This window comes from Eulemur rufifrons, chromosome 13 (assembly GCF_041146395.1).
Source record: "Eulemur rufifrons isolate Redbay chromosome 13, OSU_ERuf_1, whole genome shotgun sequence".
Lineage (NCBI taxonomy): Eukaryota > Metazoa > Chordata > Mammalia > Primates > Lemuridae > Eulemur > Eulemur rufifrons.
The window spans coordinates 4440962-4466366 of NC_090995.1; the positions used below are offsets into that span (position 1 = coordinate 4440962).

At 34.0% G+C, this 25405-nt stretch overlaps 1 protein-coding gene across 1 annotated transcript in view; it reads left to right on the forward strand.

Annotated features, from left to right (window-relative positions):
* Positions 1–2469, forward strand: part of STPG2 (sperm tail PG-rich repeat containing 2) — a 159949-nt gene extending 157480 nt beyond the window's left edge. Inside the window, exon 12 of the mRNA XM_069485453.1 lies at positions 2272–2469. Coding sequence (XP_069341554.1) covers positions 2272–2469 — 198 coding nt within the window. The remainder of the gene's footprint in view (positions 1–2271) is intronic.
* The last annotated feature ends 22936 nt before the right edge of the window (positions 2470–25405 follow it).

Consider the following 25405-nt stretch of genomic DNA (forward strand, 5'->3'; position numbering starts at 1 on the left):
AGGGTTTTCTTCCTGTGGGCTTACTTATAATAAACCTAATGACTGTAGTGCATCCATTTCTGGAAAGCATCACAAGTGTGAGTTTTTCTCAGACATTATGTATGATATGTTGTCTACAATGTAGGTCATCACTTAGATTCAGTTTCAGAAACTATTGCTAATATAAAGCTAACTAAGGAAGCTTAAAAAAGCAGTGATTTCCTGGATTTATTAATAAAACCAGCACATAGAACCCAGTAACAAGCAGCCCCTAACTACCCTTCTTCCTCTTCTCCCACCAGGGGATTTTAACATGAATTTTCCATCTATTGTTATTTTACATCCACTGTTATCACATGCCTTCCTGTGTCAAGAGAAGATAGCTGTCTCCCTCCTCCCGGCAATTCAAATGCATACAGAGGCATGGAGACCTCCTTAAAGTCAGTTATGTTCCCTTGAGAGCCACCTCTAAAATTCCTTTCCTTTGACCCTCTATATCTTTGCACCTATTGAAACTTTCATTCTATTCCTACCTTAGTATTTGTGGACACATTTATATCACTTATTCCCCTTACTGTATTGCAAGGTTCTTAATTGGTAGAAAATGGATTGCATTAATCTTTATATCCCCTAGAGTTGCTGTCCCCAACCCCTGGGCCACAGACCAATAAGGGTTGGTGGCCAGTAAGGAACCAGGCTGCACCGCAGGAGGTGAACAGCAGGTGAAGGGAAGAAGCTTCATCTGTGTTTACAGCCACTCCCCGTTGCTCACATCACTGCATGAGCTCTGCCTCCTGTTAGATCAGCGGCAGCAGCATGAGGTTGTTACAGGAGTGGGAACCCTACTGTGAACTGCACATGCAAGGGATCTAGGTTGTGGCTCCTATGAGACTCTAATGCCTGATGATCTGAGGTGGAGCTGAGGAGGTGATGCTGGTGCTGGGGGTGGCTGCAAATACAGATTATCATTAGCAGAGAGGTTTGTATAATTATCATATATTACAATGTAATAATAATAGAAATAAAGTGCACAATAAATGTAATATGCTTGAATCACGCCAAAACCATTGCTCTCCTCCTCACCCCCAGCCCCCTGTCCATGGAAAAATTGTCTTCCATGAAACCAGTGCCTGGTGCCAAAAAAGTTGGGGACCACTGCCCTAGAGTTCTTAATACTGATGTAAAGACAAGACTTTGGAATTACTAGTTGTACAAATAATTTAACAGTTTTGAGACTCAGTTTTTTTACTGTGTAACATGGAAATAGCAAAGATATACTGCTTAAATTTTTTTGTGGCAATCAAAATAAGTGAAAGTGCCTCACAGTACCTGTCATGTAGTACAGCCACGAGAGCAGCAGCAATAGAAATAATAGTAATGTCGTAGTTGTAGTACCACCACCACCAGCAGCAGCAACAGCTGCTGGATAGAATTTTTATTTTTTAATGTTATAAGGAATATATTTTTCACATTTTAGTTTTTTAAATATAGCAATAATAATAAAAATATTGTTCAGGTCTTTCTTTGGGCCAAGTCACTGGTCTAGGTGTTCCTCCCAAGAATTCCAAGGCATGGGTGTTATTATAATATTATTCTCACTTACAGATGTGGAACCTGAGGTACAGAGAGTTTAAGTAATTTTTTCAAGTTCAGTTAGTTGACAAAGTGACAAAGCAAGGATTCAGCCTCATGCAGCCCAACTCTTCCAGAGGCTGTCTGTCACCTACAAGGTACTCAGTATTTGTTGAATGAGTAATCTTTTATCATGTCAAATTATCTATTTGACTTTATTCTTTTATTTTCTTTCTGTATAAACATGTTACAGTCTTATAAATTCAATTGTTTTGTGTAGAATAGTGTAACACAAAAACTAGATTCATAGTTTATTGCTAAAAGGCATTATTGCTTTAGTGCTGGGAAGCACTGGTATGGAATTCAAAATAAAAAAAATGTTATTGGTAAATACAGAAACTGTGTATGTAAGTTTGTAAGTATGTAGAATATATACTTGCCATATATTGTTATTGCTTGTATACTCCACACAAGGAAATCAGTCCCATTACTTTTCAGTCACATTTCCTATCTAAATATCAGTAGACATATGACGTGAACTAGGGGAGCAAAATATGTGAGATTTTACAAAAATATTATTTGCCTTTCCAATAGAATCCTTTGATCCTTTTTTGTCTCAGTTGAGCCCATTTTTAGAAAAGCTGAATATAAGAGGTTGGGGTATGGTATCTATTGTTTGGTCTTATTACAGTCGTTAACTGCAGTCAAGGTGCCTTTCAGGAAGAAAGGATGATAGATGGGCCACATTCTCAGGATCACATTGACTGTCATGGAGAACGAAAGTCAGGAAGGCGGGAGGTAGCAGAAGACAGAGTGCAGTGGGATACAGGTGCACCTTTTCCAGAGAAGAACAAGATGAATGTTCCCATTGTCGCTGCTCCCTGCATTTCCTTAGTCATTAGTGTGACAGGTCTGTAATTGATGACATGACATGGGACCTGTTGTGAAGCTTCTTTTCCCTTCTTTGAAGCTACTCTTGTGTCCTTTAAACAGTATATGGTTATCTAATGTGTCAGTACATCTGCCTTCATATCTCAATCTAGGCTATCTTGGTAATGACAGAAAATCGCACCACTTGTAAAAAGGGAAGATAATATTAAAGTTTCATAGCTGTGTTAACTGCAATTCTCAGCAGCAGTTTCTTATGTAATAGGCAAGGTCAAGAATAAATTTATCAGAGTAAGAGAAAATAGCATAATTTGAGCTCCCAATCTCTTGCAAAAGAATGCTTTGTAGTGTAAAACTCATCGTTTTACTTATATGCTTTAATATGCTTTCTCTAGTTTCACTATTGAAATTAAGAAAGAGTTTCAAAGTTCTATTCCAAGAAATACTGCATTACATAGATCATTTAACAGATTATTTAAATACTTGAGCAAAATGACTGAATGTCCAAACCATGACTAACCACTTTGGATTCCATTTTAATAGTTGTTTGAAAATTATTGAATCTTTCAGAAACTGCTGAGAAATATATTTGATTTTAATTACATATTTAGGCTTATTTTATAATTACTTATTAATCAATATTGTCCATCTGGGAATTATGGAGAAAATTCCTCTAAGAAACCACAGAGGTGTGACATATATTATAGGAAATACATATTAAAAATTTCTAATATGAATCCTTAAGATTAGAACCTTATTACTCATCAAAAGTGTTGTCAACAATTTAATGAAGTTTGTTTTTCTTGGATAAAGTTTTAAAAAATGTTAGAAAGTATACCTTTTTCCCCTTTAGTTGTTAGGAATATAGCAATAATAAAAAATGTGCTTTTCAGAGCAATTATCTATAATGAGAAGCCCTCCACATTGGGAATAAATCCAATTTGTTATGTATTAGATTTAGCTACTGCACATGTAGAGTTGCTTCACTGTAACTCTTTTAATATGTATAATCTTATTAGCATTATGATGACTTCATGCTGAAACTTCATGGAATAAACTTCCAAAGGAAAACCTCAAACAAAAAATAAAACAGAACATCGGCAGTGATATAAGTCAAAACTACATTTTATTAGTACATTTCTAGTTTCCTTATCAGTCTCCAAACTATACTTCCATGCCTGATTCTATAAGATTATGTCTTCAATCGAAGCATTATTAGTTACTTCCATCTAACATATACCTAACTTTTAATATACTGGGCATGAGGCCATAGCATATGACATCCAATAACAGATGGCATCCAGGTGAATTTTAAGAGTCACAAAAATATGCATGAGTATTTTTTTTTTTTTTTTTTACAGACTAGTTAGGTCAGAGTTTGTGAAGTATTGTCTTAACTAAAAATTCACTTAGCCATCAAAATTTTTGGAAAGACCCTTAAAATACATTTGGCTAGTCTCTTTTTTATTTGCCAGATGCTCATTTTCTTGCCTTTGTTTCTGAAACAAGACTTCCTCCTGACTTTCTTTCACCTCTTTGATCATTTTTTCTGTTCTCCATGATCTCTCCTCCTTTACCAGCTACTTATATGCCAGTCTATAGATGTTCTTCAGAGTCCTTTCCTGTCCTGTTTTCTTCTTAGGTACCATAACTTCATTCTCAGTTTTATACTACTTAATCCAAAAGTTTTTTATAATCACTTTTATTTTATGAGGATTGGATACATGTTGCTAGTCTTCTACTGAGATCTGCTTCTGAAAGACATACTCATAATGTAAACTATGCCGTCCCCATTAAATCTACTCATTCTCCTACCCATTATTTCAAACTAAAAATCATTGATGTCATTTTTAGTTTCTTCTTCTTTCTTCCTTTTCTTATTCCTCAATTCTATTTACCATTATGCCTTGTGAATTTTTTTTTTTCTTTTTTTTTTTTTTTTTTGAGACAGAGTCTCACTCTGTTGCCCAGGCTAGAGTGAGTGCCGTGGCATCAGCCTAGCTCACAGCAACCTCAAACTCCTGAGCTCAAGCGATCCTCCTGTCTTAGCCTCCCGAGTAGCTGGGACTACAGGCATGCACCACCATGCCCGGCTAATTTTTTCTATATATATTTTTAGCTGTCCATATAATTTCTTTCTATTTTTTTTAGTAGAGATGGGGTCTCGCTCTTGCTCAGGCTGGTCTCGAACTCCTGAGCTCAAACGATCCGCCCACCTCGGCCTCCCAGAGTGCTAGGATTACAGGCGTGAGCCACCACGCCCGGCCTATGCCTTGTGAATTTAATCTTTGCAGCTGTTCTTGAATTCATGCATTTATTTCTATTCTCAGAGAGAATCTTTTACCTGGGTTATTGCTACAGGCATCTAATTCTGTTGCCAACGTCTCCATCTGACAGTCACAGTTATCTCCTAAGCCATAGATCTGATCATTTCACTTTCTTATTAAGTAACTTTTCTGGTTCTCCTGTTCTGATATGGTAAAGTTCAAATTCCTTAGCATAGCCATCAGGATGTTTCACAGTCTGGACACTGTCTATTTTTCCAGTCTCGTTTTCTAACAATTTCCTACGGAGGACTGCTGGCTAGTCCTAAAGTATGGCATGTGTTTCTGTCTTCTTTTCTTTACCTTGGCTTTGATTGCTGCCCTAAATACCTTACCCACTTTCCACCTGACACCCTCCTCCTCATTCTTAATTCCAGTCCTCAAATATCCACTATATAGTATTCTTTGGTATATTTATTATTTATATGTATTGACTCATACTATGTACAAACTGGCTCTTTTGACTCAATATTTTTTGAGATGTATTCATGTCAAAACTTGTAGATTTTGTTTCTTAATTTTAATTGCTAATAACATCCTGTTGAATAAGCATATCACTGTTTTCCATTCTTCTATGAAGGGACAAATACGTTATTTTTACTTTTTTCTTTTGTATAAAGAATGCTGCAGTGAACAATCCTGCCTTTGTATCTTTGAGCATATTTACAAATTCATTAAGTAATTAATGAATTAGTTTCAAATGGCTAATCTGGGAACCTGATAAGAGTAATGAGAGAATGGTGAAATGTAGACACCTGCCATCATTTTCCAAATTTTCTTTACTTGAAATGTCCTTGTATGAAGTATGATAGTGTCAAAATACCCATGTTATGCATGGTTTGGTATGTAGTTATATGATGCAAATAAACATAAGGCATGGAAGATTTGAAAAAAAGCTATTAATCAAATTTTTATTCTGTGCCATGTCAAAATGTGACACCATTTTACTCAACTCTCAGTGTCATGCCTTACCTATAGGAACAAATACAAAATTTTGAAAGTCAATCTATATTGTGTTGCTTTCTTTGTTCTAAATTGTGGAAATAAATTATTACTTTGGGAATCATTTATTCCTTACAAACCTAATTGATTTTTACCCTCAAGTCTTACTATATATTTTCTTGAAAACTGCACTAGGTCATAATGTTCCAAATGCCACAAAATGCAAAATGGTAAGCAATTGCATCGGTACTTAAAATATTATCCGATTTACTCTTCTTTCTTTCTTTATATTTTTGTAGCCTTAAAATGTTTGTGGAAATATTTTAATAATTGAAATACTCCCATATATATTGAAGCACTATTATGTATTATAGTAGTTCTTTACTTTGTTAAGAATTGACTGGAGAGTGTGTTCAAGTGTATTTTTGTAGTTTCTACTGTGGCTGATTCTGATTCAGTAGTTTTGGGGTATTTATTTTGAATTTTTAACTTCCTGTACTTACCACAACTACCACCACTCCAGGTGTGCTCTGGAAACTGACTGAATCAGAAACAGGTTTGGGGCAAGAGGTGGGGTGGTGGTAAGTGGTGGTGGTGATAATTGTGATGCTAATAATGGTGGTGATGGCAGAGGTGGTGGTGGTGGTGATGTTAATTTTGGAGATGGTGGTTGTGGTGGTGGTGATGAAATGAGCTGGCATAGTTCAAGACTTTGGAATTAGTCTTGAGTTTGAATCCCAGCTCTGATACTATCTTTTTGAACTTGGTCAGATTAGTTAATCTTTTTAAACTTCACATTTCTCACTTATAAAACAGAGATAAAAATTTACCTTATTCACAAGGCTTAGTACAATGCCTGTCCTATAGTAAGTACATAATAAATTAATTGTTATATACTTTTAAAGTGGCTTTGTTTTTTTTCTCTGATTTTGTGAACAGTTTGAGGGTGAATTTTCTATGGAAGAATGGAATGTACCTAAAAACTCTAGATCTCTGATTCTCATAAACAAAAGCCAAGGAATATTTAAGATATAAAGATCTTATTATCCTCATTTTTATAAATATTATTTACTGATCAATCCTTTAACATCAAAAAACTTAAAAGGCATTTCTTAAGGAAGTATTATTATTTGTGTCTATTCGTTGTCCTGAGTGTGAATCAATGAGAGGGTTACATGTTACCATTGCATGTTCTGGAGAGTAAATTTCACCCTTTCCTGCAAGTTCTATAAATATCCTATTTTATCACAGGAGATACTGAGGTGAAAAAATAGAAAGCTTCTTTCAGAAACACACGCACACTCACACACACACACAAATTGAGAACTGTAAAATACCTCACAGGGAAACTTGTTAAAAATGTCTTGCCCCAGATGTGTCAAATCTATCTCTGGAACTAAAGCTCAAGAATTGGCCTTTTTAAGTGGCATCATATGACTTTGAGATGGGTGGTCCATAGGCTATACTTTGATAAAACACTGAGGAAGTAGAGAAAGAACTCTGGAACTTTAGGACTTACAGGTAACTTAACCTCTGAATTTCTTCATCTGTAAAATAAGAAAGTATATGATATGTCTGGCTCAAATTAAGATGTCATTAATTTTATTTTCCTCGTGGAAGACAATGTACTTAGTGGTTAAAAGCATGAGCCTTGGAATCAGACAGACTGAAGCTTAAATCCCAGTTCTACCACTGCTGAGCTGGGTGACTTTAAATAATACTTAAGCTCTCTATGTGCAGATTTCTTATTTGTGAAATGGGAGTAATAACTGTAGCTATATTTTAGGGATTTTATGAAGATTAAAAGAGATAAATGATGCAAAACACTTAAAAAAAGGACTGCTATATAGTCCTTAATAAATTATACATATCTAAAATAATAAAATTACTATTATTTTTCATTTTCCTGTATGAATATACTATACTGTATGTGTATATACTTGTCACATCAAGAATATTCACACATGTAAATAAGTTTAATTAATGGTATGCTATTTTAATAACAACATTAGGAACTTTAACACTGAGGATGCATTATATCATCAGTAGTTTAAACTAAGTATTAACATGGTGATTTTAATTATTAACTATAGAATTTGTGTCAAATTTTAAAATCACAAATTCATCATATTGCAAGGATTTTTTTTACTGTTTCAGTTTTATCTCTTGGATGCTATTTGAAATAGCGTAAAATTCCAGAAATCAGCAGGCCTACAGATGAGAAGACTTTTCTCAGATATAATGAATAGCTTCCAGAAAAGGACCAATAATACAGACTGTCTTTGGCATTGACAATGATTTGTAATGAGTCCTTTTGAAAGTATGGTTTGGAGGTATAGCAGATCTTCCCAGCTTCTTTTAATGCAAATAGGACCAAAGTAGTTTTTAAAAACAAACAAACAAATAAAAAAAAAACATTGGAAAAACACTAAACTGTAGGTAAAAGGGACAGTGAGTATAAACCGGATGCTCCCAGGCAAACTTTGATGTATAAGTTATTTATGATACATAGGTAAAACATCATTATTTGTGAAATATTTAAAATCATTGTCCCAGATAAAGGTGAAAACACATAGAGACTATCCAATGATCCATATTGGTATATAATATAAATAATCATTTTATATAAGAAATTAGTTCAAAATATCAATTTGGCAGCTACATGGAATCTTCTTTATTGTTTGTTAAAAATGTTACCAAAGACTTAGTAGGGAAACATATTTCCATCAACCAGTGTATTGAAATCAGTGTGAGGCTTTTCTTTTGAAATTTATTGTGAAATAATATTTTGTGCGTCAATCTGCACTATAGCAGAAAACAGCAATCTAAAGACAATACTTTGATTAGAGATTAATGAGCAAAGTAGATACATAGGAACAAGCAAGATATAATGAAATCATAATAAATCTTAGGGATTTATGATATGATGGATATGGATTGTGGAAGACTGATCATGTTGCAAAGATCTTAGTATACAACTACTGGTCCTAAGAACAGTAATGCAATTCATAGACTGAGATACTCATTTTTTTTGTTAAGGAAATGGGCTCAGAGAGGTTAAGTGACTTGCTAAAATTTATGCATCTCATAAACAGCAAAGCCAGGTATTTCTAGTTCAAAGTCTGTGTTTGTTTTGTTTTGTTTTTCACTACACTTGAGCTCATATTTATTATAAATTGTTTTCTTAAACTGTCAAGGATGATTCTGTATTACCCATGGGATCATTATTGTATTTGTTCTAGCTATAAGTGGATTTTGTCTAGGATTTCTTTCATCATTTTAACAATAATGTAGCATTTAAATCATTTGTGTCTTCATAGAAACACTTTGTGAATATCAGTTTTAGAAAATGATCTTCCTATCCAAAAGTATACGTTTTTGTTTATTTTCAGTAACTTAGCTAAATGTGCTTCATTTTTACCAGGATTGTGAAGCTGGTTAATCCCTAATACAAGAAAATTGTACTAGTCAGAATATAGCTAATGGAATAATATATACACCAGATAATCAATGCAATGATTGTAATTGGAAAGTTCATCAATCTAACTAATCTCTTTCATTTACTAACTTTATGATTTGGGGTAATTTATTTAATCTTTTGGAGTCTCTATTTCCTCATCTAATAAATTGGGATGATGGGAGTAACCCATTTCTAAGATTTTTCTGGGGATCACATGAGATAATATATGTAAATTACTTTGTACCATCCCTGATCCAGAATAAGTGCTCAATAAATCTTCTACCCAGATTTTACTTGTGCTGTAAGTGGATTGGACACTTACCCCTGGGTCAGGAAATGTTGCCATTAGTTAGTAGATGGCATGGTATTTCATGAAAGAATTATCAATAAAGAACTCACCCTTTTTTTCCCATTCTGGCAGGTGTTGAAGAAGTTCCTAATACCATGTGTCACATTTCCTCTTTAATTCTGACAGGATTGTTGCAATATTCTGGTTCTGGTAATTGTGTGTGATAAAGCATACAACAATTCTTGTCAAGGCAAGGTGGGTGCCTTAGTAGCTCCATTGCTCAATGGCTGCAATGCAAAATTTAACATAACAGATCCATCAATACAATGTAAAGCTTCATCTACAAATGACCCTCTCTCCTAGGAGGATCATGTCCAAACTGCTGATCAAAGGCCGAAAGGAACCATATTGTGATGAATTGTTGAGGTGATAGATGTGTGCTGTCTCAAGTTAACACAATATACACTGGTATTTTATAGCTGCTTTTTCCAGTTTTTTTAAATGTGTGTCCACCAGGTCAGCTAAGCTTTAGCAATTCAACTTTTTTCTCTCACTTACTATTTATTATGTAACAAAAGGGGGTCATGTCCAGTACTGTAGGTAAACTGTTCAGAAGCCCAAAATAGTCATTATTATATCACTAAACTGGTACTGAAACCTCTAAAGTTTATGCAGTAGGCCAAAGCACTTTTTTTCTCTTCTTATTGTGCAGATAAAGCTTTATCTGAAATAACTACTTCAAAAATAAAAAGGTCATGTTTTTCTCAAGCTTTCTAGCAACTTCATGAACTGACATAAAGCATGAGAGTGTATAAAAACACACTGCCATGTGAAAGTCATTATATAAGAGACTACTTTACTGCCTTTTATGAAGTAGATCCCTACAGTTTTGTAGAGATCTAAAGTCTAGTTTTGTAGATGAAATGGTAAAACCCTTGGATCAAGCTGTAATTCTGCCTTTAATAGTTTATAGTAGTTAGTCCAGAGCCTGCATATCTTCAGTCCAAGCCTAATAGCAATTAAAATGTTACACACATACTGAAGTTATTTTGTTGTCTGTTATACATGTGCAAATGGCTAATGGATGTATAGTTTTTGAGGGATGGTCTTTAACAGATCCTCTTTAGTCCCACCTAAGTAAAGACATGGAGCCTCCCTGGTTCCTTGGAGGAGTGATTCAAACAAAAACATTTTGTTTTCATGACCACTTTATACTCTTAAAAGCTGTTGAGAACCTCAAAGAGCTTTTCTTTATATGGATTATATCCATTCATATTTACTGTAAGCATTGAAACAGATTTTTTTTTTAGTATTTATTAATTTATTGCTTTTCTCCTGGGTGTTCCTCCCCCAAGGAACACAAAATACCTGGTCAGAGAAGTTAGAGAAAGACACATGGAGGAGAAGAGGATAATAGGGACAGAGAACTCTAGGATTCATTTTTTTTAATGTTAGTTCTACAGCATATGCATTTATTTGTGAATGAGTATGTTTCTTTAATGCTCCCACTGGCTACAATAAATCCTACTATGTTAAAATTTAAATCTGGTACATATTTTCACATATAATATATGTATGTATATATGATTTTTTTTTTTTTTTTAAAGAAAATTTAAGTTCTTAGAAAGCAGTCTTCTGGTCAAGTACTCCTTGCAATACAAAGTGTCCCATTCATGTTTTTATTCTCTTAGGCCTAGTACCCAGTCTCTGTTAGCATCTCTCCTTATCAAGGAAATATAAACACTGCTGAGATATCCTTTGCTATTTCAGGATTTATGAAGAGGCTAGACATTCTTTCCACAAAACTTGGGCAGTCAGGCTACAATTTACCCTGCCATGAGGCTTTAGGGTCTATTTCTGGGTATTGGTCTTTTGACCCATGTTGCATTTTCCTGCAGGCCATGCATGTCTCTTTACCAAGGTATGGCGTAATATTTTCTGCATATTGGGACAAACATAAATGATTCTGCTTTATCTTGCATCTTTCAAAAGTTTTCAGTTGAACTTAATATATTTGGAACTAGTGTTGTAAAGTTACTAATCACTTACATACTTGAAGACAATGGCTGAAGTTTATTGTACGTTTTTCCTTAAGTATAAAATCTCAAATTGAAAGATTGTAGTCATATATCATATTTAATACTGACACAAGGAACAAAGCACATTATAGCAAATATCTTCAGTTTATTTATCATCTTGAAATATTAGCATTCTAATTGTTAGAAAGCATGCCTATGAAATAGGAGGAAGGAAGTGATAAAATCTGGACATTTTAGGATAATTGATCATCATGGAATTCTCCATCTTTGAATGGAAAAAAGTCAATTACATATGTTCTTCCAGGAAAAAAAGTCTCATTTTTCTGTGTAAGTCACATTTTCTGAAGAAGCAGCAGTTTTGACTACATTTCTCACACAATATGCGGCAGTTTGTGTGGTCACCTCTGCTCGACTGTACAAACATGAACTGTAAACTGATAGATGTGTTCATAAATGCGATTTTCATTATTTAGTTAGTTGGCTTTGAAATTATGTCTTTACATAACAGTCTACTTACAACTAGTTGACAGGTTTTAGGTATAAATCAGCATTCATGGAATACCATAAAAATAAGTGATTTAAATTGGATTACTTTGAGTTCATATCAAACAATATGGTAAAGCTAAAATCTGCAGGTAAACTACTCTAATGACATATTAGTTGAGGATTAGATGTAGGTTGATTTTTGAGCAAAAGCAGAACGAGATGAGGCGGCTTAAGGGAATTTATGAGCTGGGACCAGGATCTGCATGTCCACCCCTCTGGGCAGCTGCAAATGGAGGCCTACATCCCTTATTTCTGAATAAAGTCATACATCAAGCAAATAAACTTTTAATTACAATGTGTTCTATCATGCCTTAATAAATATACCTGTATAACCACTAGATTAAGAAAAAAATATATGTAAAATTATGGTTTTATATTTTAGAGTTGCCATAATAGCAAAGATGATGGACATTTATTAGTAATTACTAAGCCTATCTGAGTGATCTGGTGATTGGCCAGCAATATTCGCCTGAGTAATAAAAAATACAGACATACGTAATTCTAAATTATTGTATTTTATTCCATTAAATATATTTATTTTTCTGGTTTTCATTTCAGTAAAATCACCAATTATATTGTTATAATCAAGATCCTTCACATAATTTTGTTCTATCAACAATAATGATGTAAACTAGGATTAGTGTAAATACAGTACAATTGCATTCAAAAAGCATACCATGTATGATTATATTTTTAAAAAATTTTTCATGTATATTTTCAAAAAAGTTTTTCTTCTAAAATAATTTAAAATATTTATTATAATTAAAGGGCAAATTCAACTTGTAACTAATGAATAAAAAATTTAATAAAATATAGAGAGCTGAAATTTAATAATCTTAAAATTTAATTAAATATTCATTAATTTTTTTATTAAAATGAAACTATATATAATACTAACATTCAATGTCATCTAGTTGCCAATATAAAGAAATAATTTTATGCTGCATGCGTGTTATGTCACGTATATTCATATTTAAGAGTAATATGAATTGTTAATACTTTAAAATGTTCCTGGGCCACCATGTGATGTGGAATTATTGTGAAGAACATGCTAATCCATGGTACACAGAGAGAAGCAAGAAAAAGGATGCTCAGGGATTCTGGGCAACAATGCCTTGTTATGTGATACTATTGCATTCATCTTATCTGAGAGGAAGGATTTGACAAATAATTAATTTGTCCTCTGTCTTACTTAAGCCCTTACACTGCTCGAATCGTTCCCTCACTCTGAAGCATGTCTGTATTTGATGTTGGCAGCAGCACGTACCACGAAGCCTGGTATTTGGATGGAGTCACCTTTTATTTTGAGGACCTGGGGAAAGAGATGTGAAGGGTTTCCCTGGAGCAAATGGTGTTCGTCATCTGAGTGGCTTTGTAATGTTGCGGGTCATGGTGTGCCAGTGCTGAGTGCTGCATCCCAAGTGTCTGAGGCAGCCATGCATTCTTTAACACATGTATCTTCGTGGGTTTGTGATGTGCAAGGCCTCTAAGCACAGAACAGAGACCGTTCTTCTTTGCTGATTCTATGGGTAGCCTGAAGATTAGTAGGACATGATTGGTGTGACTACCACTTATAGACAGTTGATCTCATAATATATTTTAAGATGTACATCTGTGTAGCTGTTGTGATTACCACCACATGACTCATCTTAAAAATATGAAATAACAATAAGCACCACTTAATAATGAGAGAAAAAGGTATGTCCTAAATTAAGTTCTAGCTTGGCATCACTACTTAGTCTTAAAAGTATATATGTATTTACTTATTTTGTTAGAATATGACAAGGCATTGGGGGACTGCATTGCTGTGAAGTATGGCATAATTTCTACTTTTTTTTTTTTTTTTTAAAAGAAGCTGTTTGTAATACTGCAGTAAGATCAGTGATGGATATGCTATTAAAACTGAAGTAGAAAATAAAACAATTCTGCCAGCTGTTTTAAGTGAATACCTAAAGTCTCCTGTTTGGTACCCTTAAGCATTATCAGTTATAATGGGTTTTGTGTATTTTTGATCTCGATAAAAATAGAAATGTTTTATTTTCTTGGGATTTTATTTCCTCTGTTCATCCAAAATAGTAATGTAAACAATTGACATTATTAGGTTGGTGCAAAAGTAATTGCGGTTTTGGATTATGAATTTTATTAAGTCATTTAGGCTCAAACACATCTTTATTAATCAAAATAGAAACCATTACAATCAACACATTTTTTTCCAATGAGAAATAAGTTTGTTTATTCCTGTAGCATGAAAATCCATGCTTCAGGATTCAAGGAACTCTTGGAAAGCATTTTCTGCATCCTGCTGGTTGTGGCAGCCTTTTCCCTGCAAAAAGTTGTCGAGATGCTTGAAGAAGTGGTACTCGCTTGGCGAGAGGTCAGGTGAATATGGTGGATGAGGCAAAACTCCACAGCCCAATTTTGAAGTGTTGCTTGTGCAACTTGTGGTTGGCATTGTTGTGGAGAAGAACTGGGCTCTTTCTATTGACCAATGCCGGCTACAGGTGTTACAATTTTCAGTGCATCTCATCAATTTGCTGAGCACACTTCTCGGAAGTAATGGTTTCTCCAGGATTCAGAAACAGACACCATGACTTTTTTGGTGCACGTTTGGCTTTGGGAGATGCTTTGGAGCTTCCTCTGAGTCCAACCACTGAACCAGTTGTCTCTGGTTGTCACACAACATCCACTTTTCATTGCACGTCACAATCTGATGAGAAATGGTTCATTGTTGCATACAAGAAGAGAAGATAACACTTCAAAACAACAATTTTTTTGGTTTTCAGTCAGCTCATGAGGCACCCACTTACCGAGCTTTTTCACCTTTCCAATTTGCTTCAAATGCCCAATGACTATAGAATGGTCGACGTTGAGTTCTTCTGCAACTTCTCGTGTAGTTGTAAGAGGATCAGCTTCCATGATTGCTCTCAATTGGTCGTTGTCAACTTCTGAAGGCTGGCTACTGTGCTCCTCATCTTCAAGGCTCTTGTTTCCTTTGCAAAACTTGAACCACCGCTGCACTGTATGTTTGTTAGCAGTTCCTGGGCCAAATGCATTTTTGATGTCGTGAGTTGTCTCTGCTGCTTTACGACCCACTTTGAACTCAATGAAGAAAATTGCTCAAATTTGCTTTTTGTCTAACATATCGACAGTCTAAAATAAATATAAAATAAACATCAAGTAATAAGTCATTAGCAAAAAAAATAAAGCAAGAAATGTGAATTAAAACGATATATAATATAATATAACCACATTTATTTAAGAATGTATTCCAATATCAAAGGGCAAATTTCAACAGTGCTAAAACTTCAATTACTTTTGCACCAACCTAATACTATGAATCAAGACACTAACTGAAAAGGTATGTTTTGGTTTAATAATTCTGTTAGATCCTTGAAAAGATAAAAGAGAACAACCTTAAATTTAATGTTTTCTACAAAATACTCAGAAAGAGATCCCACGAGAGAGCTGTATTTAGTAAAACTACTTTAGTTCTCTTGCCACCAGTTCTTCACCTCAAACATACGGGTCTAGGTTACATAAAAATTCACAAGGTAGTACCATCAGATAATATATACAAATATTATGGTTATTTTCCAATGTTTGTTTGATGTTTGGTCAATTCACTATGTTGTAAAAAGTAAAGATTCAACCATTTAATCACTATTGGCTTTCTATATTAGATTCACAATGTTTTTACAATGAAAATAGCTTTATCATTCATTATGAGTATAAAACACATGTATATAAAATTCACAGTAGAAAATAATGAAAATCACCTGTAATTCTAGAGGGGATTGCTAAAGATAACTAGGGATAATATTTATCTACATTTATTATAGGTTTAGGTTTATAATAAACTTGTATTTTTAGCCAAAATTGAGGCATGTTGAATATACTGTTTGTTAAACTGCTTTGCTGACTTAATTATATATCATGCACAGTTTTTCATGGTAAATATATACATCCATATCATTTTTAATCTGTGTAGGGTATGCCTACATTATATAAACTTTACCTTTTGGTCATGATTTATGATTTTTCACTGTTACAAACATTAAGATAAACTTTATTTCATCACTTTTTCTCCTGTTGTATAATGATATAATTATGGAAATTCATTCGTTCAACAAATTTTGTTGACTACTGACTATGTTCTGGCCACTCTTCTTGGTTCTATGTGGCAGTGAATAAAGCAGACAAAGATCCTTGTCCTTGTGCAGCATATATTCATGTGAAGATAACAAAAAATAAACAAAATAAATAAGTAAAAATGTGTAATTACTAGGTGGTGATATGTGCTATGGAGAAAAGGAAAATATGAAAGGGTGATAAAAGTGTCAAAGGGTAGAGTTACAATGTAAATAGAATGATCAGGAAGTGGAATTATTAGATCAATGTACATCAAACATTGTGAAACACATTGACTTATTATTTCCCAGAAACCTTTTACCAGTGACACTCCCACTAATAATACATGAGAGTGTATTTTTCTCACATTATAAAAAAATAATCTTTTAAAAATATAATTTTAATGGGCAAAATCCAAATATTCAAACATTTGCATTTCTTGATTATTGATATTTATTTTTTCATGACTATTGAAAATTTGTGTATTTTTAATGTAAAATACCAGATCATATCATTTGCTCCTCGTAGCAGATGCTGTAGATACCCTGCCATTTTTCTTGAAGTATACACCATTTCACTGAGTGCCAACCAACTTCCAGCTACCAGTATCTATATCTCTTTCCTTGGAGGTGCTCTCCAAAGTCACTCTGCCCTCCCACATAGTTAACCTCAAGTGTCAGGGGATGAACATTCCATGGGAGCCACTTTGCATCAATGGCTGACAGGAATTGGTGGTAAAAATCCATCTTCCTCTTCCTTTGCATTGGTAACTCTGATACCAGCGTTCTACACTGTTTCCCCACTTTTACCTATAGGATTAAGCTACTGTTCCCAGCAATGGTAGGTGACATGATAATGTTCTTTTTCTTAGTGGTCTTCCCTTCCTTATCTCACTCTCCCTCCCCTGCCATTGCTTCCAGTACTTCTCTCATAAATTACTCACATGAATTCTTTTTTAGCTTCATCTTCTGGACACCGAACACCATTCTCAGACAAGAGTTGTTCTGCTTCTCCTTAACTGCCACAAACTTTTAAAGTATCAATAACATACTTTTGTCAGTTATATAGCTTACAGGTATTTTTATACTTTTGTCAGTTATATAGCTTACAGATATTTTCTTAGTTTGTCTTTTTTTAATAGTGTTTTCTTGGAGGGAAGTTTTTTATTTTTGTATCCAGTTGTTTCCTTTATGATTTCTGGTTTTAGAGCCATGTTTATTTTTTTAACTTCCCTCTAAAATGTAAAAATCAAATTCTTTTGATGCTTTGTTAGTACTTTTATTGTTTCATTTATTTATTTATATTTTACTTTTCATGTGGAACTTTGGTGGAAGATGAGAGAGGGAGAGATTCAAGGTTACTTTTTTTTTCTCCATACTGATAACTATTTGTCCCAATACCATTTATTGAGATGTTATATTATTTGAAATCAAAACTAGTCTTTGGCCATGTTGTTCAGTGACAAAATTAGATCAAAAAGGAAAACCAGTTTTCCTTTTTTTCTCATTCTGTGCTGCTGTGTGGCTGCCTAATGTCTACATCTGCAATGCTGTAACACTTGCAATATCTGAGTCCCTAATAATACATAATGCCTGCATTTAGGAGTGAATCTGATGTTAATCATTTACCTATGTATCTCACATTGTTAATTTAGGTTAGCTTTTTACTAAGGTCTCTACTTTTCTTTACATATTTAAATTTACTGTAAGAGTTATTGTAGTTGAAAAATGTCTATCTTCTATTAAAAGTGTATCAGAAATAATTGTATTACATTCAGATAAAAAGTCCTCTCTTAGCACCCAATAAATCATACAAGCAATGATCATTTTAGTCTCTCTAGGGTTTAAAGACAATCTTAGTGACATCAGTAAACTGAGTTGTTGAATGATCTACTCAGTTAATGTTGATCTCATCTTTGAAAATTTTCTTGGTTTTAAAAGTTCTCATGCTCTTATGAAACTTCAATTTTATGATAGAAGAATTTCAACATTTTTTATATGTATATGTGTTCTCTCTCTCATGGCCTTTTACTATCCTTTAGGGCATAGATTTAATTTTATTTCTGGTTATCTCCCCAATGTACAGTGCTAAAAATGATGTAGAGAATTTAATCTATAATTTTAAATAAAATATGTAAATTTAAAAGATTTAAAATTATGTTTTATTTTATAAAATATATACATTGTAATATAGTTTATGGGTAAGTGCCAACTTGTAGTATATTTTTTTCCCTGTAATAGTGTGCACTAGAAATTTCCAGTACTTTTCTGTTTTTTTTTTTTTTTTTCCAATCCTGAGTAGAGCATATAGAGGTCAGAGACAAAAAAAAGACTGATTTCCAAGGTGTACTTTATAAGGAAAAAGACATATTTGAATTGTTATAGTTTCATCAAATTTTCCCCTTATAAGTTATAAAACAGTTATAAAATGGAGTGTATTTGTAGGACATGGTAGAGGACATGATAGCAATTTTAAGTCTTTTCTATGCTTTGCTTTCTTCATTACAATGTGTAAATATTAATAGATATATTTGTCATAAACCCCATAAAATTTTTATCATAAGTGATATCTCAGGGCCTTTAGATAAAAACTCATTTGGGCTTGTGCAAATTTGTGATAGTAATATTATCATCAGACTATCCATTTATCTGTTTAAGATTATATACTTGTTTTTATTATATGTCAGGTAGCACAATTCACATTAATAAACATTACCAAAAATTTCACTGAAGATATTTTTAGCATAACTGTATTCACAAAATGTGAGTCCTTTCATGTGGCAAGAATAATTTTTTTGTGAATTTACTAAGAGTCAGTGAAGACACTTCAAATATATTTTATATTATGCAACATTTAATGTTTTTAAAAATGTGGATAATTCTTTTAAATAATGTGAACCTGTTTTTCATTTTTTCTTCATTTGTTTTTTATATCCAAACTGTTTTTTAGTTCATGCAACCATCATCAGTTGGCCCCTAATTATTTCTCATCTTTCACCATTCTGTCACCTATTTTTGCTGCTTTTATCATGTTATCTATAAAGTGGTAAAAGAGAAGAAAATGTGCTTTTTGTTACCTGGAAAATAAAGAACTTACAACAAAGTCTAGAATGTAAGTTTATTTAATGAAAGTATGTTATTCAGATGTTTAAATTTTCATGTTCAAACAATTGTCTGCATCATTTAAGTATTTATATTCAATTCAAATTCTTCAGTGATGATGTTAATTTTTAATGCTCCAGATAGCTTAAGTAGTGATATAAATTAGAGCAATATAATTTATTTTAAAATTTCCTCATGATTTTTAAGTTTGGAACTATTTTATACTCAAAATCTATTTTTATAGTGGTAATTTAACCTGTTGAGACTCTGATGCTGAGAATTTGCAATAAAATATTCTTTTTCAACTGAATTTTCTTCATATTTTGAGATTTAGAAATATTTTATTTTATGAATAAAGTGATATAATGTCTGCTCTGTATTGGGAAACTATACTTGTCTAACAAGAATCACATGTATACAAGGAGAAGGTATTGACATATGCAGGATTTTAAAATTGTAATTGTTTTAAGGGCTCTATAACTTGACTTTTATTTTTAGGAAGAAATAGTTGGAGTATCTTGTGCCTTTCACACAGTCCTGTGCAAACATACAGCAAGTATGGTTTTTATTCTCTTTGGTTTTCCAGGAGCAACAAATGAATTGAGATACAATTGAACTGGGCTATTACAACTTTTTAATTTCAAATGGTACCTTAGTTAAGTCCCAATCTCAAGACAGGAGTCCTAATGTCTGTTCCTAGCTATATATTGAAACATCTGCTTTATCCTTCTTCGCCCCCCGTTGGTGGCCCATCCATCTGCAGGCAAAGCCCAGTGAATCAATCCCTCTGCTGTTTTCAGCCTCTACTGGTTGGAGATTAATCTTCCAACTTTGATAACCTGCCGCTTTATGTATCCCTAAAGCCTTCAATAACATAAAATAAGAAATAAAACACTTTTTAACTATTCTTTTGCCCTAAAAATAGCCTGTGATAGTTAAGATCATTTCAAATTAAAGCTAATTCAAGATCTAAGGGAAAGAAATGTTTTATAAAAGTGTTATAGAATACCTGCTTTTCTAATTAAATGTTAATCTGATTATAGAAATGAAATAACTCCTTCCTGAAGCTTTTAAGCTGGACTCTGGGTCCACAGCTCTACGGACTGAAATAATTATCTCACTCTAGAAAAATACTGCACATAGTTAAGATAATAAGTGTTATTACTCTGTAGTGAAAATAATAGTCAGAGTACCTGGCCAGCTGCACAGGTATCAGCAGGATATACAGGTATCAGTAGGGTGTACATCAGAAAGCATGTTTTTCCTTGTTCCTATTCTTTCCTCAAAGCATTTTCTGACAATTAATGGGGAATTCTTTAATTACATCTATTTTTTTAGTGAAAAAAGAGATCAAACACTATGTTTTGAATTATCATTAGAGAAGCAGGTTTGAGTTCTAGATATGCAGCAAACTTATAACCAGGATATGTAGGATGGATAAGAAAAAAACAGAATTTACCTAATCAAAGTAATAGGAGATTGACCTGAATATTAAGTCTTGCCTTTCCCAAACAAAAGAACGCTGACTTTTGCAGTGTATGGATAACACTGCCAATAACACAACAACAATAGCACAAATTATTTTTTATTTATTTCCAGTTGTGAGTTTCACATACTTTATATACATTTCTTTAATCTCCCAACAGCTCTGTAAAGTAGACATTATTCCTTTGATAATGAGAAAATGAGTCTTACTGTCTCATAGCCTCAGAGAGCAGAAATAATTTGTCTGTGATCACTAAAGACTGTAGGAACAAAGCTGGGATTTGAATTATGATGTATCTGACTTCAAAGCCCATGCTCATTTCACTAGTATTTAATGTCATTGTTGATAACTAAGATCTATTTAAGTAAATGCAAACACTGATAATAAGTGGTCCAAACTTTTCAGGGAGGTAGGACAGAAAAAGATATCCCTCTACAGGTACATTTATTCATCCACTCATTCAGCAAATATCTACTGGGTACCGTCTATTTACCAATCTATATTTAAAGACAGATTGATGCCAGCATTGTGATTCTTTGAGGTTTACATATTGCAGCAGAAAACTAGCCCATGACTGAGGGATGACAGTAGTGGAAAGTCCATGCTTAGTCTAGATAGGACTGATGTTTAGCTAACACACATTGAAATACCTTTACCTGTTATTGACGTATGTCTGTATCTGTTGATGAATAGACTTTATCTCAAGCTCCCCTTACCCAAAGGACTTTACCACCCAGCTGTCCCAACCCACCTCTAGGACTACTTCAGAACTGCCTAGCAACTAAAAGTTTAATGCCTATGTTAATGGGGGGCTTTTAGGACTCTGCTTCTTCTCTAAGACTGTCAGCTGTTGTGAGTGGTCAGTGCCATTGCAGGCCACACTCCCAGATCAGACCTTGGGGAACAACATGGGCTTCTCCTAGTAATGGCCAACCATCTTGCCTGTCCCATATCCAACCCGTGTTCCATGTTCCAGGGACCTCAGAGTGGGCGCCATTTAGAGCCATACTGGACCCTGCCAGTCTGTTAGACTGCCAGATGGCCCACTGTAGCTTTTGGACTGGCCCATCCATTTGTGTTTCCTTCTGCCCAGAGCATATCCAAATTCCGAAAAGAATGATGTTCCTAGAGACAGTGCTAACACCTTGGGGGACAAATGCTTAGTATTCTTCTGCCCACATGAGGTTGTTGTCACCACCACTGGTCCTGCCCTGGCCGTCATCAAATAGCATTTAGGTAGACTGTAGCTTCTGTAGGACTTTGAGAAAGCAGGCAGAGAGGGAACAGGCTGGTAGATGGGGGTAATGGGGACAGCCTCGGGTAAAGACCAGGGCCTGCTGGATCTTCTGGCAGAGTGGGATTTCTGCAAAGGAGGAGGAAGGAGAGGATGAAAGGCACCTGCAGGAGTAGTGTGGAGTCAGGAGTTGCTAGAAGTGCAAATCCTTGTTTTCAAGCTTCTTAGTTAAATATCACCTCTATTTAATTCACTGCGTTAAAGCTAGTCACAGGAATTAATAACACTAATATTAACAGTAAATCAAGGACCAGATACCATTCCAAGACATCTGACTCTTCCTCATTCAACAGGCAAGGAAACTGAAGCTTATTTAAAACTCAAATGACAGAGCCAGGATTTTAACTTGGACAGCCTGGCAACATGCCCATGATCCCAGCCACCACTTTATGCCACCTCTCACCTCACCAGAATGATTATTTTAATGCCATTAAACATGAGAGTCAGGTTTATTGCTGTTGTATTTTAGTTTATCATAGAAAATTGAACATATAAGGATCTCAGACTTGGACTACAAAATATTTAAATGCCATTGCTGTTTATTTACTGGAAGCTGAAAGAGGAGTCAGCACTATGGACAATGCTGTTGATTTGAGGAGAAGTTCTCTACCTGCTGAATTGCCTAATGACTATCCTAATGATGCCCAATAACTATCAATTTAATGGGAGAAATTGCTTGAAAAGTTTGAGGTAGCTCGCTATGTCAAATCGTGGACTAGACAGAGGCTTTAGTGACAGCCATATCAAGCAAAAGATTATATCAAACATTTCTAAAATAAAAAAATGATTTTGCAATTATTAGAAGAATTTGTGAATAACTTACACTCTAATTTATATCACTTTTGAAGCAGTTGAATAACATATTATTCTAGTTGGAGAATAGAAGTGAGTATATTATATTTTAAATAGTATATGCATATATTGGTTTACATAAGGCATCAAAACTTTTGAAATCTGTGAGTGCTTAGGATGGAGAAGTTAGGAAATACTGAAATGAATTAAATGTTTCAATGCACATGGGGTTTTTCCACAGGTCCTTCTATTTCTGGTTTCCATTACAGATTTGTGTTTAGTTAATATTGATGTATAATTCAAGTTTTATATAAAAGTCTAATTTTTCAAAGTAATAGAATATATTATTGATTTCCTCCATGAAATGAAACAAGAGATACTAAAAAAGAAAAAAATTAAGTGGCCCCTTTGGAACCTTAGTAAGACTGATAACAAGAATACAATATGAAACTTCGTTGAGATTCAAATGGTGGGTAGAAGACTTGGTTTTCTTATAATATATCTGACTTCCTTGGGTATAGCCTTTCAGTTTGTACAAATAAAATGTGTTCCTCAGAAAAATTAAAAATTGCTGCTTACTATAAAACTTCAAGGACTCTCACAAATCTTCAGAACTACACATTTTAATCTGTGAAACCCAACTAAGGGTCTACTTCAAGCAGATTGATTACATGTAGGAAGGCTCACCAGAACCATGGACTTTTCCAGTTAGAAGGAATCAGATCATTGAGCCCAATATGTCTTTATAAAGATGAAGCAACTGAGACCCAAAGAGAGAGAGAGAGAGATCTCTGGGCTCAAGAAGTGTGTTTCTGGACTAGACTTTATGTATAATGGAAACAGTTCATAGTATTCTGTGTTGCCTTTTCAAGTTAAATATTGGAGAAAAAACTAAACTATTTACAGTAATGGTTTTTACCTCTTAAGTTTCAGAAGAAGTCTAAAAACAATCTTTGTAGCTATAGCAAATTAAGTAGAACTAATTCAAGCAATGCAGAAGCATGAAGTTGGCCCCCCCAAATTTAAAAATGTCCTGAAAAAAATGTCTTCTACATCACAGTTTGGTACTAGGACATACCATCTGGCTAATTTCTCAGAGTCTGGAATGAAAGTAACAAAAGGTTGCCAACCCCCTATGATCATAAATGAGAATCTCTGACAATGCTTATTAATTATGTCATAAAACTCACTAAACAAGCCACATTCACATGGCACATGGCAGAGGTTAAAACGCAGCTAGTGAAGTCTAAGATTTTAGAGTATTTGAAACTGATAACTGCAGTCTTGTTGGATATCAATGGCAAAATAAAAGGCTTCTTGATATTATTTTATGAATTCTACATTTAAAATCCCAGCTTCAAGTCCTCCATCTGAGGAAGACTATAATGCTTAACTATACACATTGGTGTGCTGCTGGTTTCTTTGTTTTTTCAGCAAGATGCTTTCTGTCCACTCTATTCAGCAGCTGCCACGTAGCAGAGATTTTTCCTTGTGAGGGGTTTTTGGTTTTTTTTTTTTAACCATAGCTATAAAAAACAATGGGCCACACTCAGTTCTCCATCTGTCTTTTATGTCCCGATGGACTGCTTAGAGAGGCAACAGCTTATTTATAACCTCCAAATTATACTCAAAATAATATTTGATGAAGACTAGTTTTTAAAGTTATCAGAGAAATTATGTAATTGTACCTTTAGAATGAATATGAGAAAAAGCACATTATGGCTTCTTTGACTTTCCCAATACTGCTGAGCCGTGCAATTTACTTGTACATTTTATCCAGTTTTGAACGTGACATTGTGGGGAACAAAAGATGACAGCAGTTCATCCAAAATCTAGTGTTGTCACTGACAAAAAGCTATAATATATCTTAAATCTGTGCTTGAAAGGAGGGAAGCAAAGTAAATGTTTCAAAATAAAGAGGCTTTAGAAAACTAGAATACTAAAGGATGTTACTCCTTTGTTAATTGTGCTCTAGAAAATCATTTTGGTGGTTCTTAAAGTGAAAGAATATTGATCATCATTGCACTCTTCCCAAGTGAGATCTGCTTAATTGAAAAACAGCTTATATTATGTTTTGGGTTCCCAAACTCCCAGTGTCAAATTTAACCCAGAGTTCCCATGAGTGATTAGAACCTCATGATGTTTGCTTCCCTTCTGATTCTCCCCATTTGGTATGAAAAGGTAGGACACATCAAGTCGTTGATCAAATAATGCACATTCCTGCAGCACAATGTCCAGACAGTTTGTCACAGAAAATGATCCATTTGTGGAGTATTCATTTGTTCTTTTTAAGGTGCTTACTTGTTTGGCTGGGACCTAACAAATGATAATTCATTTGTCAAAAGCAGTGACACTGGAGAGATAGAATGCTTATTTTCTCGATGAGTTCTGTGACAATTTGTATTTTATTTTCTTTGAAAGAGAAGGAAACTAATGTATCCTGATGTTGTAAGTATTCAAGATGCTTTACAAATATTTTTTTTATTTCACTGTCAAAACAAAGATGTGAGGCAAGTATTTTTCCTAAATAATGTATAAGCATGCCCATATTAAAATGAAAAAAAT